This window comes from Rhinopithecus roxellana, chromosome 10 (genome assembly GCF_007565055.1).
Source record: "Rhinopithecus roxellana isolate Shanxi Qingling chromosome 10, ASM756505v1, whole genome shotgun sequence".
NCBI lineage: Eukaryota > Metazoa > Chordata > Mammalia > Primates > Cercopithecidae > Rhinopithecus > Rhinopithecus roxellana.
In genome coordinates, this window is record NC_044558.1 from 119,464,536 (window position 1) to 119,482,701 (window position 18,166).

Below are 18,166 nucleotides of genomic sequence, written 5' to 3' on the forward strand. Positions count from 1 at the left end.
CGAAAGCTAGCAGAAGACAAGAAATAACCAAGATTGGAGCAGAACTGAAGGAGACAGAGACACGAAAAACCCTTCAATAACTCAACAAATCCAGGAGCTGCATTTTCGAAAAAATTAATAAACTAGATAGACTGCCAGCCATAAAGAAGAAAAGAGAGAGGAGTCAATTAGACACAATAAAAAATGATAAAGGGGATATTACCACTGACCTCACAGAAATACAAACAACCATCAGAGAATACTATAAACACCTCTATGCAAATAAACTAGAAAATCTAGAAGAAATAGATAAATTCCTGGACACATACACCCTCCCAAGACTAACCAGAAAGAAGTTGAATACATGAATAGACTAACAAGTTCTGAAATTGAGGCAGTAATAAATAACCTACCAACCAAAAAAAGCCCAGGACCAGATGGATTTACAGCTGAATTCTACCAGATGTACAAAGAGGAGCTGGTAGCATTTCTTCTGAAACTATTCCAAACAATTGAAAAGGAGGGACTAATCCTTAACTCATTTTATGAGGCCAGCATCATTCTGATACCAAAACCTGGCAGAGATACAACAAATAAAGAAAACTTCAAGCCAATATCCCTGATGAACACTGATGCAAAAATCCTCAATAAAATACTGGCAAACCAAATCCAGCAGCATATCAAAAAGCTTATCCACCACGATCAAGTTGGCTTCATCCCAGGATGCAAGGCTGGTTCAACATATGCAAATCAATAAACATAATTCATCACATAAAGAGCACTAAAGGCAAAAACCACATGATTATCTCAATAGACACAGAAAAGGCTTTTGATAAAATTCAACATCCTTCATGTTAAAAACTCTCAATAAACTAGGTATTGATGGAACATACCTCAAAATAATAAGGGCCATTTATGACACACTCACAGCCAATATCATACTGAATGTACAAAAGCTGGAAGCATTCCTCTTGAAAACCTGCACAAGACAAAGATGCTCTCTCTCACCATTCCTATTCAACATAGCATCGGAAGTTCTGGCCAAGGCAGTCAAGCAAGAGAAAGAAATAAAAGGTATTCAAATTGAAAGAGAGGAAGTCAAACTATCTCTTTTGGCAGATCACATGATCCTATATCTAGAAAACCCCATCATCTCAGCCCCAAAGCTTCTTAAGGTAATAAGCAACTTCAGCAGTCTCAGGATACAAAATTAATGTGCAAAAATCACTAGCATTCCTAGACACAAAAAATAGACAAACAGAGAGCCAAATCATGAATGAACTCCCATTCATGACTGCTACAAAGAGACTCAAATACCTAAGAATACAGCTAACAAGCAAAGTGAAGGACCTCTTCAAGGAGAACTACAAACCACTGCTTGAGGAAATCAGAGAGGACACAAACAAATGCAAAAACACTCCATACTCATGGATAGGAAGAATCAATATCATGAAAATGGCCATAATGCCCAAAGTAATTTATAGATTCAATGCTATTCCCATTAAACTGCCATTGACATTCTTCACAGAGTTAGAAAAAACTACTTTAAAATTCATATGGAACCAAAAAAAGAGCCCCTGTAGCCAAGACAATCCTAAGCAAAAAGAGCAAAGCTGGAAGCATAATGCTACCCAACTTCAAACTATACTACAAGGCTACAGTAACCAAAACAACATGGTACTGGCACAAAAACAGACACATAGACCTATGGAATGGAATAGAGAACTCAGAAATAAGACTGCACATCTACAAGCACCTGATCTTCTCCAAACCTGACAAAAACAAGCAATGGGGGAAAGGACTCCCTACTTAATAAATGATGCTGGGAGAACTGGCTAGCCATATGCAGAAAATGGAAACTGAACCCCTTCCTTACACCTTATACAAAATTAACTCAAAATGAATTAAAGACTTAAATGTAAAATGTAAAATGTAAAACTCAAAACTATAAGAACTCTAGAAGAAAATCTAGACAATACCATTCAGGACACAGGCATGGGCAAAGATTTTATGACAAAAATATCAAAAGCAATTACAACAAAAGCAAAAAATGACAAACAGGATCTAATTAAACTTAAGAGTTTCTGCACAGCAAAAGAAACTATCATCAGAGTGAAGAGAAAACCTACAGAATGGGAGAAAATTTTTGCAATCTATCCATCTGACAAAGTCCTAATATCCAGAATCTACAAGGAACTTAAACAAATTTACAAGAAAAAAAAAAACAAACAACTCCATTAAAAAGTGAGGAAAGGACATGAACAGATGCTTCTCAAAAGAAGACATTTATGCAGCCAACAAACATATGGAACAAAACTTAACATCACTGATCATTAGAGAAATGCAAATCAAAACCACAATGAGATACCATATCATGCCAGTCAGAATGGTGATTATTAAAAAGTCAAGAAACAACAGATGTTGGCGAGGCTGTGGAGAAATAGGAACGCTTTTACACTGTTGGTGGGAATGTAAATTAGTTCAACCATTGTGGAAGACAGTATGGCAATTCCTCAGAGACATAGAACCAGAAATACCATTTGACCCAGCAATCCCATTACTGGGTCCCAAAGGAATATAAATCATTCTATTATAAAGATACATGCATGCATATGTTCACTGCAGCATTATTCACAATAGCAAAGACATGAAACCAACCCAAATGCCCATCAATCACAGACTGGATAAACAAAATGTGGTAGATATGCACCATGGAATACTATGCAGACATAGACAGGAAAGAGATCATGACTTTTGCAGGGACATGGATGGAGCTGGAAACCATTATCCTCAGCAAACTAATGCAGGAACAGAAAATCAAGCACCACATGTTCTCACTTATAAGTGGGAGGTGAACAATGAGACCACATGAACACAGGGAGGGGAAAAATACACACTGGGGCCTGTAGGGGTGATGGTGGTGGTGGGAGTGAGAGAATCAGGAAAAGTAGCTAATGCATGCGGGGCTTAATACCTAGGTGATGGGTTGATAGGTGCAGCAAGCCACCACGGCACACATTTACCTACGTAACAAACCTGCACGTCCTGCACATGTACCCCAGAACTTAAAATTAAAAAAAAAATTACAAATGAGAGATGTTGGCCTATACTTTTCTCTTTTGTCTTGCCTGTCTTTGGTATAACAGACTACATAATGTTGGTCTCCTAATACAAGTTGTTAAATGTTCTCACACCTCTGATTTATTTTTTTTTAAAGTTTATGTAGGGTGGATATTATTTTTCCATTAAATGTTTGGTATAATTCATCAATGAAGGCTTCTGAACCTGGAGAGTTTATTTCGTTAATATAAATAGAGCTATAAAGTTATCCACTTTTTAATTGTTTATTTATTTATTTTTATTCTGAAGGTACATCAGCAATCTTCTTCTTGAATAAGCTTTGTTAGTTTGTGTTTTCTTTTGTGGCGGTCTCTGTGTGGGATGTCGGCATATAACTATCTTCTGGCTTCCCAGTTGCTACAGTGATCATCTATGTATTTATTCATATCATCTTATGCTATCATTTTTATCCATTCAATGGCTGGAATCAATAGATCACAGTATAATCTGTTGTCAGTGAAGATGTGGCAGGGGGAACTTTGTGGTTGTGGCAAAGTAGAAGGCATTGTAGACCTTGGGCTAAAAATATAAGAAAGACAAGGATTTGCCTGATGGCTTTGTCAGACCAATTTGCCTCTTTTAATTAGTATGGATTTTAAAAACGGGAGAAAATTTAGAAAAGAGTAACTGGTTCAGAGAAACTTGTAATGAAAAAAATACTCCTTCCCTGCAAGCATTGGAAAAGCCAGAGAAAAGCCAGATACATTGGCAGGACTTACCAGCATGATGCTTTCTCTCTCTCTTATTTATTTATTTATTTTTTCGCATTTTATAAGAAACAAGACTTGACTTTAGTATTTATTTTGGAATTGTTGCCACATACTTAAATGTAACAGATTTTTTGATTGGGAGTTTTTGATAACAAAACAGAAAAAAAAAAAAAACAATTTTCCTCAATTCTTTATCCCTGTCCTATGTTTAAATATTGGGAATCACATTTGAGAATATTATAGTTACATTTGTTGGAATAGTACTCAGTGATTTGAATCACCTATTTTAAAAGCAACTTACTTGCCAAGCTACTTTTTCACTTAAAATGTTACTTTCATTTATACTAAACCCTATACTGTTTTCTTAAGGACAATTTGTTTACAAGTACAGAATAACCTACCTAATGTACTTTGGTTTAATTTACTTACATTTGAGGTATTTTTTTCTACCATCATCAAAGTGTTCTACAAGAATAAAATCAGGCATATGCTATAATATGTTGGTGAAGAGAGATTAAAACCATAAGTAAAGGCAAAGTGATAAAGGCAAACTGATATTATATTACGTTCCTTTATGGTGGGACAGAATCATTATGATTGTAAATTTAATGCGATAGGATAGCAGAAAAGGCCTATATGCGTGATCAGCTGGCCTTCCCATGTGGAATGTATGTAGAAGTTGTCCTGTGGTTTGAGGAAGCAGCTACTGTTTGCTGAGCCTCCCTCATGTGGCTCTGCCGCAAGCCTTGGCTAAAGGTAGCCTCACTCGTGATTACCCGTGATTGCCAGCCTGCAGGTTGCTTCACTGGGTGCTGCTGCTTCTCAGAATTCCATGACTAAGCCAGGAGTGGTGTTTGTTCTTTACTGATAGGTATTTCTTCTGCCTGCTCTGCTTACCACATCATCACACCAGGCCTTGACCTTTGTGAACCTCTCTGGAAAGTCAAACATACCTAGAGCCTGACCAGGCTTAGGTCTAATAACACCATCAACTGCTCTTTGCAAGGTCATGGAAAAGAGGTTGGAGGTGATTCAAATGAGAAGGAAACTTAATAGCTCATCCAGTCCAAATTTCTCATGACACGGATAGGAAAACAAAAATCCAGAGATTTTAGGGGGCTCCACCCAGGTCCCCTCTACTGTGATGCCTTTCTGGACATCCCAAGGTGATTGCAGTGGTGCTTCTGGCTGTTTGCAAAACCATTCTGTGCACTCCCCCATGACTTCTCATCCTTTGTTAGAATTATCTGTTGATGGTTTCTCTCTTACTAGAACTAGACCTCTTTGAGAGGAAGGCTGAGTCCCCCTAGTGGGTTCTGCTAGGCCTGGAACCTTGTAAGTACTCATGCATGTTTGTTGACTTGGTGAATCTCTCTCATGCTGTCTGCTAGGTACTATTGTTTTGGGGCCAGGCTCATGGAGATTAAGCAGAAACTTCAAGAAAGCCAAACTCCTCTTGGTAGAAGACCAGAGTCTGAAGGGTAAGCCAAAGTGTAAGCGGGGAAGCACATCCAAGTAGGGGAAGATAAAAAAAGTGGATCCAGGGCAGAAAGAAGGTGGTAAAAGTGTTTCGGTTCCCTCACTTACAGACGCATTAGATTCATTTATTCATTCATTCAGTAACTTTATATTGGGCCAGAAGCTGTTGTAGGCACTGAAGATATGGTGGTGAATATAACAAAGTCTCTGCTTATATCACAGTGGCAAGAAAGACAATAAACAAATAAATGAGTCCCATACAATGCTGAAGGCAGACTTTTATCTCTCAGGAGTATCTTAATAAAGATCTTCCACTCCCTTAGAACAAGTGTTCTCACCTGAGGTCAACAGACCCCTGCAGATTTAGAGTGAGGCTTCAGGTTGTCAATTAAGCCCCCAAATCTGTGCATCTAGAACATTTTTTCTGCAGAGAAAGTCTTAGATGTAGCCTGCCAATAAATGCCTGCAGAGCCAGGTGGGAATATGGAAGAATGAAATACATCAGGTGTGAGAACTCAGTCTCTTAAACACAGAGGAATATTATTTTCTTCTGCAGAGAAATATACCTTCTCCCTTTTGTTCTGACATATTCAGTCTTTTGGGTCTATCTTTTATTTCCTCACTTCTGGTAGAGACTTGGGTCCAGATAAATATCTCTTCATTATAAGAAAAACAGTAATGCAAGGGTGATGACAAAAGGCAAACAATGCTCAGTGTTGGGGAGACTTTGGGGCTGGTGAGGATTGGGCGAATGGGAGGGCACATGCCTTCTAAGGCGGGCAATCACTCCTCCGCTTCAGTTGATCACTGTCTTGAGGAAATGGGACCCAGTATTGACAGACCTTATGGCTGGTTAAGAGAAAGCAGAAATCTGGTTCTCTTTGGGGATGAAATCTCAATTTAGTTCACATTTTCTTTAGAGAATCCTGGCATACCAACCAGAACACTCTACGTGAGTCAAATACGGTCCCCATAGGCAGGTGGTTTGTGACCTCTGGTCTCTAGGTTCTACCAGAATTTCAGATTGATTCGTGTCTTAAATAAGTTTGAAAACCACTGTCCTAGAATATGACTCCCCTCCATTCTGTGGCGGAAAGACAGAGGGCATGGACATTTACCATGTTCCTGGGTCCCAGAAGTCTAGGGGAAAGCCATCTGCCTCACTGCTCCCTGCCCCACCCTGGGCCCAGAGCACTAATGCCAGTGGCATCTGCTCTGTTCCTCTCCCTCTCCCTTTGTCTACCAGTGAGTGTCCTCCCGTTATGGGAATGGAGCAAGCAGTATATTGTAAAAGGGACTTAGTGCTGAGAAGCACCAGAGGAAAAGTAGGATATGCTCATTAAAGTGGAAGGCAGCTCTCTTCTTCCCCTTCTCCATTCTGCATTCTGCTGTCTCCCCTAAACACCCCCACACCCAACCCCCAAACTCTTCAGAATGCCCAAATCCAACCAGGTCAGGAAAAAATAAGCTCACTGGTTCCTGTATTGAGAAGCCCAAGTGTGGTGCAGCTTCCGGCATGTGGGATCCAAGCACTCAGAAATTTCTCCCTCTCACCCAACCTCAGCTCTGCTCTTTTCTCTGTTGCCTTTGTTCTTTGACAGGCTCCCTCCATGTGGTAGAAAAGTTGACCTGCATGGTCTTTATCACTCATCATTTCAGAAGGGGAGAGCCTACTTCTCTTGCAGCATTTCCATCAAATCCTGAAAAGAAAAATAATCTGGTTAGTTCTACTGGACTTGTGATACTGGACAAACCTCTATGTCCAAGAGCTCAAGGCACTCCCATTGGCTCACCCGGGTCACACACTCTTCAGTGAGTGCATCCCAGGATCACAGGGAGTCTTGAGGGTGCTGTGTGTGGTAGGGTGGTAGGGAGATGACAAACTCTAAAAGGAAGAGATGGTGGATACTTAAAGCCTACCTTCTGCCCACAGGTGTGTCAGACACAATCTTCAAAGGCCATCCTATTGTTCCCCTATCCCCCAAACAAACAATGAAAAACCCTCCTGGCAATTTGGCAGTAGCTCAGTGTGGAGCATTTGTCAGTTCCAGTATTAGAATGTCTGCATTGCAAAACCAGAAACGTCCAGTCCTGGTTTGGCACACTAAGGAGATTTTCAAGCCTTGGCAACTCCTCAGTGCAGGCAGCGGAGGAAATGCTCCAGCTTTGTGAAAATCTTCTCCCTTCCCTCTTCATGGAGAATAACCGTTCATCACTGCAGCCATGAACCTGCCACACTGAACACATATGGTCTGAAAATCTAGGGACAAATAGAATAACTTTGGAAACCTGTAAATTTTAAAGCCAAAAGGGTGCTCCAGGGAACCAACTACATGAAGTTCTCTGGAAGCCACAGGATGGGAGGTTTGGTGGGGGTGGAGGTGACCATTGATTTTACGTAGGTAAATGTAAGACAATCTTATCCATAGAGAGAAAAATCCAAACTCACTGACAGTAACAGGATGATAGTTGAAATAACAGCTAATTGTTATCATTTGCTAAGTTCCAAAGCACTTTTCATAGATTATCTCAATTAATCATCACAACAGCCCTGTAAGGTAGGCGCCACGATCATCTCCAGAAGAGGCTAAATCAATTGCCAAAGATCACATATGTAGCAACTGGTGGCAGAGTGAGGATTCATACCTGGGCAGCTTAACTTTAAAGCCATGGTGCTAATGCATTCATCCATCCATCCATCCATCCATCCATCCATCCATCCATTCATTCAATGATTATATTGGATGCCTACTACATACTAAGAATTATATTCAAGGTGCTGAAGTACAGCTGTGAACAACGCAAGTACAAATCTATGAAGCAGAGTTGGGGAGAAAGTAAGTTGGAGAAAAAAGATATAAACTAGGTTAGTTGGTGATTGCGATTAAGGAAAAAACTAGAGCAGGGAGGAGAGAGAAATGTGCAGGGGGAGGGTCAATTCTGAGTGAGACAACAGGCAAGGTCTCACTAAGAACGTGGCATTAGATAAAGATTTGAGGAAGTGAGGGAGCAAACCTTGCAGCTATCTAAAAGAAGAGCATGAGAGGTAGAGGAGACAGCTCTCTACCCGACCTGGTACAAAGATCCTGAAGCAGGGGCAAGGCTAATGAGTTCTAGAATTAGCAAGGAGTCCAGTGTAACTTGAACAGAGTGATCAAAGAACAGAGCAGGAGGAAATGAGGTCAGAGGGGTAAACACGCTGGAGTGCAGTGGCACGGTCTCGGCTCACTGCAACCTCCACCTCCCGGGTTCAAGGGATTCTCCTGCCTCAGTCTCCCGCGTAGCTGGGATTACAGGCACGCGCCACCATGCCCGGTTAATTTTTGTATTTTTAGTAGAGACAGGGTTTCACCATGTTGACCAGGCTGGTCTCGAACTCCTGACCTCAAGTGATCCACCCGCCTCGGCCTCCCAAAGTGCTGGGATTACAGGCGTGAGTCACTGCCCCCGGCCATTATTCTTTTAATCAAGTGTGATGCAGCCACCGGGGTTGGAGGATTCTAGGAAGAGGGAACAGCATGTGCCAAGGAAACAGGAAAGCACATAAAAAGGAGTTGCTGGAAGATTCATTTCAACCCACAACCAAGTAGATATTAAATTTACGTTATAAAAATGTTAGGGCCAGGAGCGGTGGCCCACGCCTGTAAACCTGGCACTTTGAGAGGCCGAGCGGGAGGATCAGTTGAACCCAGGAGTTCGAGGCCAGTCTGACCAAAGGGCGAAATCCCGTCTCTACTAAAAATACAAAAACTAGCCGGGCGTGGTGGCAGGCGCCTGTAATCCCAGCTTCTCGGGAGGCTGGGGCAGGAGAATTGCTTGAACCCGGGAGGCGGAGGTTGCGGTGAGCTGAGATCGCGCCCCTGCACTCCAGCCTGGGCAACAGAGAGAGACTTGGTCACGTCCCCTCCCCCGCCCCCGCCAATTTTAGGAATAAATACCTTTTTATTTAAGCTAAAGTGTGGGTACACCCTTCCTCTATGATTTTCAATCAAGGAAGAAGAAGCCATATTAGGATAATTTAGAGGGCAGTTAACCCTAGTAGACATAGTGGTTCTTAAAGGCTTGGGGCCTCAGACTGTACACAGGCTTCACATGGAATCTGATTTGTTCCTTTATCCCGCTCCTTCACCCAGAACCCGAATCTAGCCCTTCATGTTATAAAAAGGGCCAGAGGTCCAAAGAGGGTAAGTGCCTTGTGCAAAATTATTCAACTACTTTGTAGAGGATTTTAACTAGGGTTCATTTAGCTCCGCCCACACCATAAAAGGCTCTTTCTAAAAAACGAAACATGATTACGGGCACAAGGCTCCAGCGTTAACAAAGCTCTGTGCTAGCTGGGAAATGGCCCCCTCCCCGACTCATCTGCTTATCATCTGCATAGAGTTATGTACTCAAAAGCAGGAAAATTATTGAGAAAACCATTGGTCCCCGGCTCCAGACCCCAAGGTTGGGAGCTGGTTCACGTTTCCTCACAGAGCCGGCAGGGGGGGCACCAGGCAAGGTTTGCAAGACGCGCCTCCGTCCCATCCCTCCCCCTTCCTCGCCCAACTTCCCATAGCCACGGCCTCAACTAAAAGTGGCCATTGACCTTGCAAGCTTTTGAGCAGTGATGCAATAGAATAGTATTTCAAAGAAAAATGCTTATCGAAATTTTGGATCCGGTTTTCCCGTGATTGTTAAGGGTTTCTTTTAAAAAGTAGGTCACATTTCAAGTAGGTCATATTTCGGGGGCGGGTGCGCAGACAAGGAGATGAGTTTCCACTAAGGTGGGGTGGCTTCCAACGGGGTTGGAGGTGAGAATCCCAGGTAAGGTAGAGGTGCCGGGATCCTTCCGAATTCCCGGCCCGGGGACGTCAGCCCTGCAGGGAATGGCAGAGGCACTCTCCGGACTGCTGGACTGCGGGAACCGAGGCCAGTCACCCAGCCCCTTCTGGGCGCGCAGGTAAGGCCGCCCCCTTAGCAGCCGGCGCAGGTGAGCCGGGCGGGCCGCCGGGTCTGCCGGAGACATTGGAGCAGAGGGGAGGAGGAAGGGAGGAGTCGGGTGGGTGCTAGTGACAAGGAGCCGGAGCGCCAGGGGGAGGGGACTAAGGACGGCCGGCGCCGCTTAAGGAGGCGCTGCTCTCTCGCTCGCTGCCTTCCAGGACCTGCTCAAGGGGACCGCCTCCGGTCCCCGGCCGTGGGCACCGGGCCGAGCACGGCGTCCCCACGCCATCAATGTGTCTTAGAGCCGGAGAGTCCCTTTTCCGAGGACCCACAGTCGCTCCTGCACGCCCACCCCCCGCAAAAGTGCGGCCAGGAGGGTCGCGTCGAGGGGGCGCCGCCGGGATGTTTAGAGGAACCCACCCCCGTGGCGGGCCCAGGGCCGAGGACCGCCATCCTTCCCTGAACCCGGGCGCTCAGCTGGCCCGGGTAGGGGGCAGGCTCCGGCAGCCGAAACGGGGTTGGCTGTGGCCGGTGGCGGGGGACATCTCCAGCTTGCGTCCGAGCACCCCGGGGTGTGGGGCCAGAGGCAGGCCGACCCCGGCGTGCACACCGTCCGCCTTGCACTCGAGCGCTCTCACCCGGTCTTCTCTGAAGCCTGTGTATTGCGACCGAGCCTCTTTAAAGCGGTAGCGGGGCCCGCGGTCACGTGAGGCCGATTCCTGGAAAGTTCCTGGAAAGCGGCCTCCGCAGCAGCCGGGCGGGGCGCGAGCTGAGCGCTTACTGGGAGGGAGGCGGGGAGCAAGGGAGGCGCGTCGGGCTGGAAAGTCGCGCGCACTCGCTGCTCCTGGGACCGACGTTTAACTCTTGCCAAGTCTCGTCGCCGCCGCCGCGGCTGGCGGGCCTTGGGTTTCCCCTGAAGCATGAGCACTCTGGCCCGCAGCCGCCCTCACCGCGTGGCCCGCGGACAGTGCGCGCCGGGGCCCCGGGCGCACAGCCTCAGGATCCCCCGTGCCCGCAGCTCGGGCGCCCGCGGCAGGTACCGGTAGCGGGGAGAAGCCCGAAGGCTCCGCCCCAAGGAGAGTTGCAGGGGAGGGCGGCGAGGCGCGGCAGCGTGCGCCGGGGAGCGGCGGACGGCCTGGGCTTCCGCCGCTCGGAGCACCGGCGAAGAGAGAGTCCGAGCTGCGGCTCTGCCCCGCGGCCTGGCGTTGCTGCCTGCTTTCTCCGGCCCCTTCTTGGCGTCGGGAAGTGTCTGGAGTTTCTTTTTTTTTATTTAACCTAAACTGCCATCCAAATTAATAATCCTCCTAATAACCTGATCTCCCGCTCCTCCCCACCGGCCTGCCTCCTGCCCTCGCTCCTTCCTCCCTCCCTCTCTCCTTCCCCACCTCCAGGGTCGCAGCCGGAGGGAAACCCGGCAGCAGTCCGAGGGTGGGGTGTCCCAGCCCGGAGGGGGCGTCGCCGCGCGGTGGGGGAGGGGGTCGAGGCAATGATCCTCGAGGCTTTTGTGTGCCCTCTGCGCACGGAACTCCGGCCGCCGCCTCCGAGCGCTGGGCTGGTCGCATCCCCGGGCATCTCGTTCCCAAATTAAACGTTAACGGGGGAAACAAGGGTAGATGCCCCTCCTCTCCTGGGCCCCACCCGCTCCCCCCCACCCCGCCCCATGTCCGCTGAGGAGGCTGCCTGGTGCGGAGGCGGCGGCAGCCGAGGTCGAGGTAAGAGCGCGGCGTTGGAGGTTTGCACTTCCCGCAGCGCTCGCGACCGCCCGCTCGGCCCCGGCCTCGGCTCGGAGCCCCGCGAAGGCTGCGCGCTGGGGCCGATTCCTCGACAGCGCCCGCGGCGGCGAGAGCTACCGCAGCCATCCTGGTCCGGGAGCGACCGCCGCAGCGCCCCCAACCCCTCCAGAGCGGGCACCGGGGGGAAGCGGGGGGAAGGGAGCGAGGAACCTCCCGGGCGGGGATGCGGCAGCTGCCGCGCCACCGCACCCCGGGTTGGTGCCTCCGGGCCCCGCAGCGCTTTAGGGTGGAGAACCAAGTTTGTGTGGGTGTTTCTTCCTGGGGGGGGCCCTCGGGCTGCCCCAGGTGTGAGACCGGAATGCCAATTTGGGGAGTCTCTCCTGTTCTTTCCTTTTTAATTTTTTTCTACTTGTCCTTGACAAGGGCCTATTCCCACTGGATCTGCAGGTGACTATTTGCTCTTCCAAGGTCTCCAGTCTTTGATTTCAGCTAGTGGCCCTGGGCGGGAAGACACCCTGTTCACCCTCATCCTGACCTCCGCCCCCCACCTCTTCAGCCAACTTTGTGTCTTGGATCTCTGCTCTCTTTATTCTTTCTCTAGAGCTGGGCCAGGGCGCTAACTGGAAGCTTGGGGTTAAATGGTGCAGGAACGTAGAGGCGGAGGAGTCCCTGGGATTTTCCACGTCCATTTCCCCACCCCCACCCCAGCCGCAGGGGTCCAGTTTGGACTGACCCAACCTCCCGCTTTCTCTTTGTAGGCGATCAGTGGGTGACCGCGTCTGCGAGGGACTTTGTCATCCGTCCTCCAAGACGTGGGGAGAAAAAGCCCCATCCTTTGCCTCTCTGCCACCATTTCGGACACCCCGCAGGGACTCGTTTTGGGATTCGCACTGACTTCAAGGAAGGACACGATCCCTTCTCTGACCCCAGCTCGGGCGGCCACCTGTCTTTGCCGCGGTGACCCTTCTCCCATGACCCTGCGGTGCCTCGAGCCCTCCGGGAATGGCGGAGAAGGGACGCGGAGCCAGTGGGGGACCGCAGGGTCGGCGGAGGAGCCATCCCCGGAGGCGGCGCGTCTGGCGAAGGCCCTGCGGGAGCTGGGTCAGACAGGTAGGGAGCCGGCCGGCCGCGACGCGTGCGGGAGGGGGCGCCTCCCCAAAGACGCAGCTGGGAAGAGGGGCCGAGGTGGGAAGCAAAGAATAAGATGGAAATACGTCTCTTGCTTCCAAGGGACCGCGGAGAGCACGCTCGCAGGGTCCTGGGTCCTTGGGAATGCGTAAGGAAAGTGGTTCTCCAGAGACTCAGGCCTGGCAGAGCGCGGGAAGGGCTTCTTGGAAGTAGCTTCTTAGCACGCTGGAAGCTTTACTGTTTTCCGCAGCTGCTCAGGGTTGGGCGCTCCGGCTCGAACCCCGGCCGGGGAAAGCGTCGGGCGCCTCCCTTTGCGCGGGGTGCAGTCAGCAAGTGGGTGCTGCGGGCCCCGCAGGCCCAGCAGCATCTGGCTCCCGGGCGGAGCTGCGGCTGCAGCCCAGGATCCTGGCAGCCAAGTTCAGGGACTGACACTGCCGCGAGGGCGGCTGCCCGGGCGTCGAGAGTAGGCTGCGAAGCCCCCGCCGAGCGCGGCTTCCAGGGTCGGCGCGCCCAGGAGACTGACGCTTTCAAGTACAGTCAGGCAATTTGTGCGGCACGCTATCTCTAGGCATCTGAAAAAGGAAAAAAAAAAGTAAAGTATCTGGCAAATCATTCTGGCTTTCCAAATCCGTATCCTAAAAGCTTACAGTTGTGGCACAGTTAAAATTTTGGTAGCAACAAGGGGAGGGAGAGGGAAAAGTTCTCTCGCTTGCGATTCCGGTCTTTACGTGTGGGCCATGGGCTTTCCCTCCAGGGGAGGCACCGGCAGATTGCAAGTATCCTGGTAATTGTGGGGTTGGGGGGAGCACAAATGTTCAGACTTCTTAAATATGGACGGTCTTTGAGCCTCCTTAGAAAGCAGGGTGAGCCGGGGAGATGGTGCAGGCAGATGAAATCGAGAATGCAGGGGAGGCCGATGGTTGTGATTGGATTTGGATTAGGGCACAGTTCAAAAGAGTTTAGGGAAGATTGTAAACCTGAAATAGTAATTATCACTGGGGACTTCCCATTTCTTAGTGACTGGTAAGGTAGTCATAAAGCAGCGAACAGAAGCTATTGTACTAGAGCTGTGCTTTTACAACAAGTACATAGCAGTGCTTTCTACGTAGCAGGCTGTTCATAGCAGGCTTTGCAGCCTTTTTTTTTTTTTTTTTTTTTTTTTTTTTTGTGGTTGGGGGGACACCAACCATCCAAAAAAGTTGCTTTTGTTTTTACTGTAGTTCAATTACAGGAGTAGGGTTTTCCACTTTTTAAAGGGCATGGCTTTTATTTCTAACTTCTGATTTTTTTCTAATTTACTTAAATCTTTATTTTACTTAAATAATGTTCAAAGTGTCATGCTTCATCAGCCAGTGTGTCATGCTGCAAATGTTCTTTTGGTTCATTTGAAGAAAATCTTAAGAAGAGCTTCAGAAAGTTAATTTTTTAAAAAAGAAAGAAAACTGGCTCACTGTGTTCATAAAATGTACCCAAATTTTTATTAAATTTCTACTGAAAGTATTTGTGGTGGCCCCTGGTAAACTTTCACTCACACACCACCTTTTTTTTTAGAGCTAAAAAAATTATTGCCAATTACTTGCTCTGTTCTAAAAATTCTTATAATAACTGTTTTACCCTCTTTTCTTTTTCTTTTTGAACAAAAACCCCAGGATGGTACTGGGGAAGTATGACTGTTAATGAAGCCAAAGAGAAATTAAAAGAGGCACCAGAAGGAACTTTCTTGATTAGAGATAGCTCGCATTCAGACTACCTACTAACAATATCTGTTAAAACGTCAGCTGGACCAACTAATCTTCGAATCGAATACCAAGACGGAAAATTCAGATTGGACTCTATCATATGTGTCAAATCCAAGCTTAAACAATTTGACAGTGTGGTTCATCTGATCGACTACTATGTTCAGATGTGCAAGGATAAGCGGACAGGGCCAGAAGCCCCCCGGAACGGCACCGTTCACCTTTATCTGACCAACCCGCTCTACACGTCAGCACCATCTCTGCAGCATCTCTGTAGGCTCACCATTAACAAATGTACAGGTGCCATCTGGGGACTGCCTTTACCAACAAGACTAAAAGATTACTTGGAAGAATATAAATTCCAGGTATAAATGTTTCTCTTTTTTTAAACATGTCTCACATAGAGTATCTCCGAATGCAGCTATGTAAAAGAGAACCAAAACTTGAGTGCTCTGGATAACTATATGGAATACTTTCTAAGAAAAGCTGAAGCTAATCTAATTTAAATGCTTGAAGAGGTAGCTAGGTGTTTAAAGTTCCTCCACGTACTTTTACCTGAGTGATGCTTCCCTTCTTAAGGCTGACCAAGACCAGTTGATCCTTTTAGATTAAAAATAAAATGTCGCATGTAAAGGCTGAAGGCACGTTTTATCAGAATGGCTTGCCTTCCTAGGTTCCTTTCCATTATGTCAAAGGTCCAGGCTCCAGTAGGAGAGAAAGAACTCCTCATAGGAATACTGAAGAAGTGGGAGGAACCAAGCTGACACAGGCCTCACTGCAATTTGATATGCCTGCTGATCAGAGTCTCTTTTGGGCATTTTATATTTTGCATTCTGATGTACCTAGGAGTTTTGTTAAACAGATTATGTGTGTGAGTTTCCCATTTTATGCAATTAACCAAATCAACCAAAAAAAAGTGACCATGAAGTCCTGTATTTGTCTTTTTACTACATGTATATACTCTCATGTGAATGAGTACTGTAGTAATCCATTTTAAGGGAGCCTTATTTCAGAAATATTTCAAACTGGTGCAAATGGAAAAGACTTTCTCTTTTCCTTTAAGGCTAAAGACAAGAATGTCATGCTATACAGGTGCAACTCAATCCCTGTTAATAAAAACCAATGTAGGTATAGGCATTTTACCCTTTAAAATAGCTGTGTCCCAACCTGTTGCCATTGATTTTTTGGAAATGGCTTTAGAAATGTCCAAGTTGTCCTTGAATTGTCTAACCATGGACATAAACCGTTGTCTCCCTTCTACTGTGTAGAATACTTTGACTTAATTTTCTTCCAGATACAGGGGGATACCTGCCTGTTTTTCAAAGTGTTTATTTACTGCTGTTACTATTTGATTAGAATGTATTAAATAAAAAAAAACCTGATTTCTACAAGTTGCACTTATTGAGTACTAGAGAACGTACACTTTCATGGTAATAGAGGATTGCCATAAAAACTTATGTCAAGTGAAATAAGCCAAATATTCAACAAGAGGTAGAACATTACTTGCCCTTCTGTAAAGTTATGGGCTGTACCTGCCCCCTTTGCAATTTAGAAAGCATGGTTTAGAAACTACAGGAATTGCCAAGTGGCCTGGTCTTTTACAGTTTGAATAGGCATAACACTGATGTCCTCTGTGTTTCCAAAAACATGGTTTAGAAGCTACAAACATTATGACATGGCCAGTCTTTTACAAGTTGAGTAGGCATAATATTAAAGAAAAATACAAAGTTTTATGGCCACTTATTTTTTGCTATATTAGTCTGCATAACTGTTATAAATGTATCATTTTTTCTAGAGTCCAGACATTATTCATTTTATGGCCTTTAAAATTTTCCTGCATAGCTACAATACTGTGGTGTGTCACCATAAAGGTGGACCCTGTGTGAATGAGGAAATTCAGTTATAAATTATAATAAAACCTGCTTACTGCCTATCTTACCTTATTTTCATGAAGAAGTTGAAAATGGTTTTGTGCCTGGCAGGAAACATACTATGTATATCCAAACAGCAAAGCCAAATACAAAAGATTGCTAGGTGTACCTTAGGAAGAGTTTATTTGTGGCCTAAAACTTCAAGAAAAGCTAGACATTTAGGGTCGGATATATGATGGGGCCATAGCCATTTCATTAGGATGCTCAGAATCTGCTTCATTCACCCTTTTTCTCCCACTGACAACATCTGTTTAGTGTTGGATGTTTGATTTTTCTGGCACAACTTCTATGTGATCAGTGCCAAGGGGCTTTGTGGAATTTCTTTAAAGGTCTTTTGCATTTCTATTGTCACTGTTTCGAACACTATTTCTCAGTTACTGGGAGCGGGGAGGCAGTTGTGGGGCATGAGTACCCGTGAAATTGGAAAAAGTTCTGAGTTACTGCTTGCAAGTGACTAATTATGAGAAGGCTGGAGGACAGCACAAACATCTCTGGAGTGTGCCATGAAACCTATTGCCTTATATTTTAATCTTCTGTATTGCAAGTAAGTTGATAAACATCAGGAGGCAATTATTTTATTTATTTATTTTTTTACGATGACTGACATCATTTATTGACTGAGTTTATTGTGAACCAGGTTCTTACTCAGCACTTGTATTATCTAATTTTCCCAAGAACAAAAGGAGCAAAGTACAATGATGACAGGAGGTTCCCCTCCCAATTGGTGAGTCAAGAGGCATTCTAGAAATATCCTAGCTCTTTTTTTTTTTTTTTTTTTTCGGGAGACGAATTGGGAAGAGCAAATTGCTGCCGAAAATGTCTACATTGATCCAGACAAACAAGTTAGAGCAGGCTGAAAAGGAACCCTTGGTGTTTTTACTGCTCTTCAGCCAGATCAACTGGAAAAGTATAGATACTTTAATTAGCACCGTGCTCTGTGGGATTCTAGTCAGCCTGGCCCAGTGGTTTTTTCCCCCTCCAACACGCCTGAAAGGGGAGCTCATAATGACTGCTGTGCAGGTGGGTGGGGAGGGCACTTCCTATTTCACTCAGTGGCTGATCAATGCCAGTTACCAATTATTGGTTGCCCCATTTTATACATGGTGGAACAAAAAGTACACTTGTCTGAATTTTCCTCAGCAAAACCTGGAAAAATATCCAGTGTTTTCTCCCAATGCATGGCAATTTAGGGCTTTTGTGAGGACATTTATTACTGTTGTTGTTGAAGAATATGGTATACAGGATTTATATATCCCCAGACTCTGAAAATATTTTGACCTCAGTTTCTGTTCTGGGCAGAGATGAGGCAGTGCAGTTTTTCATGACCATTACAGTGAGCAGTGGTGATTGCTTTTTAAGGACTTAGAGATTTTTCGGAACTTTGGATAGTGGAGAAAAAGGCAGTTCAGCTTATGAGATGAGAGGTC

The 18,166-nt window shown here is 46.0% G+C and overlaps 1 protein-coding gene and 1 long non-coding RNA gene across 7 annotated transcripts in view; one reads left to right on the top strand and one right to left on the bottom strand.

Moving 5' to 3' along the window:
* Positions 1-11,797, bottom strand: part of LOC104678595 — a 25,518-nt gene extending 13,721 nt beyond the window's left edge. Inside the window, exons 1-3 of one of the 2 annotated variants that reach the window (XR_750210.2) lie at positions 11,597-11,797; positions 7,082-7,173; positions 6,762-6,988 (exon numbers count right to left, since the gene is read on the bottom strand). This is a non-coding gene — a long non-coding RNA (uncharacterized LOC104678595). The remainder of the gene's footprint in view (positions 1-6,761; positions 6,989-7,081; positions 7,174-11,596) is intronic. The other variant, XR_004059672.1, reaches the window with a different exon arrangement.
* SOCS2 (suppressor of cytokine signaling 2) lies at positions 9,837-16,199 on the top strand. Of its 5 annotated transcripts, none has more exons than XM_010383928.2 (3): positions 9,837-10,230; positions 12,703-13,054; positions 14,722-16,199. In XM_010383928.2, the coding sequence occupies exons 2-3, from the start codon at positions 12,916-12,918 to the stop codon at positions 15,177-15,179; spliced, it is 597 nt and encodes a 198-aa protein (XP_010382230.1). In that variant the 5' UTR covers positions 9,837-10,230; positions 12,703-12,915; the 3' UTR covers positions 15,180-16,199. The 5 variants fall into 5 exon arrangements, with proteins under 5 accessions (XP_010382230.1, XP_010382229.1, XP_030795285.1 ...); XM_010383927.2 differs by lacking the exon at positions 9,837-10,230 and adding an exon at positions 11,013-11,247 and having other exon boundaries at positions 14,722-16,197; XM_030939425.1 differs by lacking the exon at positions 9,837-10,230 and adding an exon at positions 11,277-12,198.
* The last annotated feature ends 1,967 nt before the right edge of the window (positions 16,200-18,166 follow it).

Bases quoted from the DNA above. Each gene is read 5' to 3' on its own strand.
- SOCS2 (XM_010383928.2), top strand. From the start codon at position 12,916: ATGACCCTGCGGTGCCTCGAGCCCTCCGGGAATGGCGGAGAAGGGACG. The intron at 13,055-14,721 runs GTAGGGAGCCGG...CAAAAACCCCAG, and splicing joins GCGGGAGCTGGGTCAGACAG to GATGGTACTGGGGAAGTATG.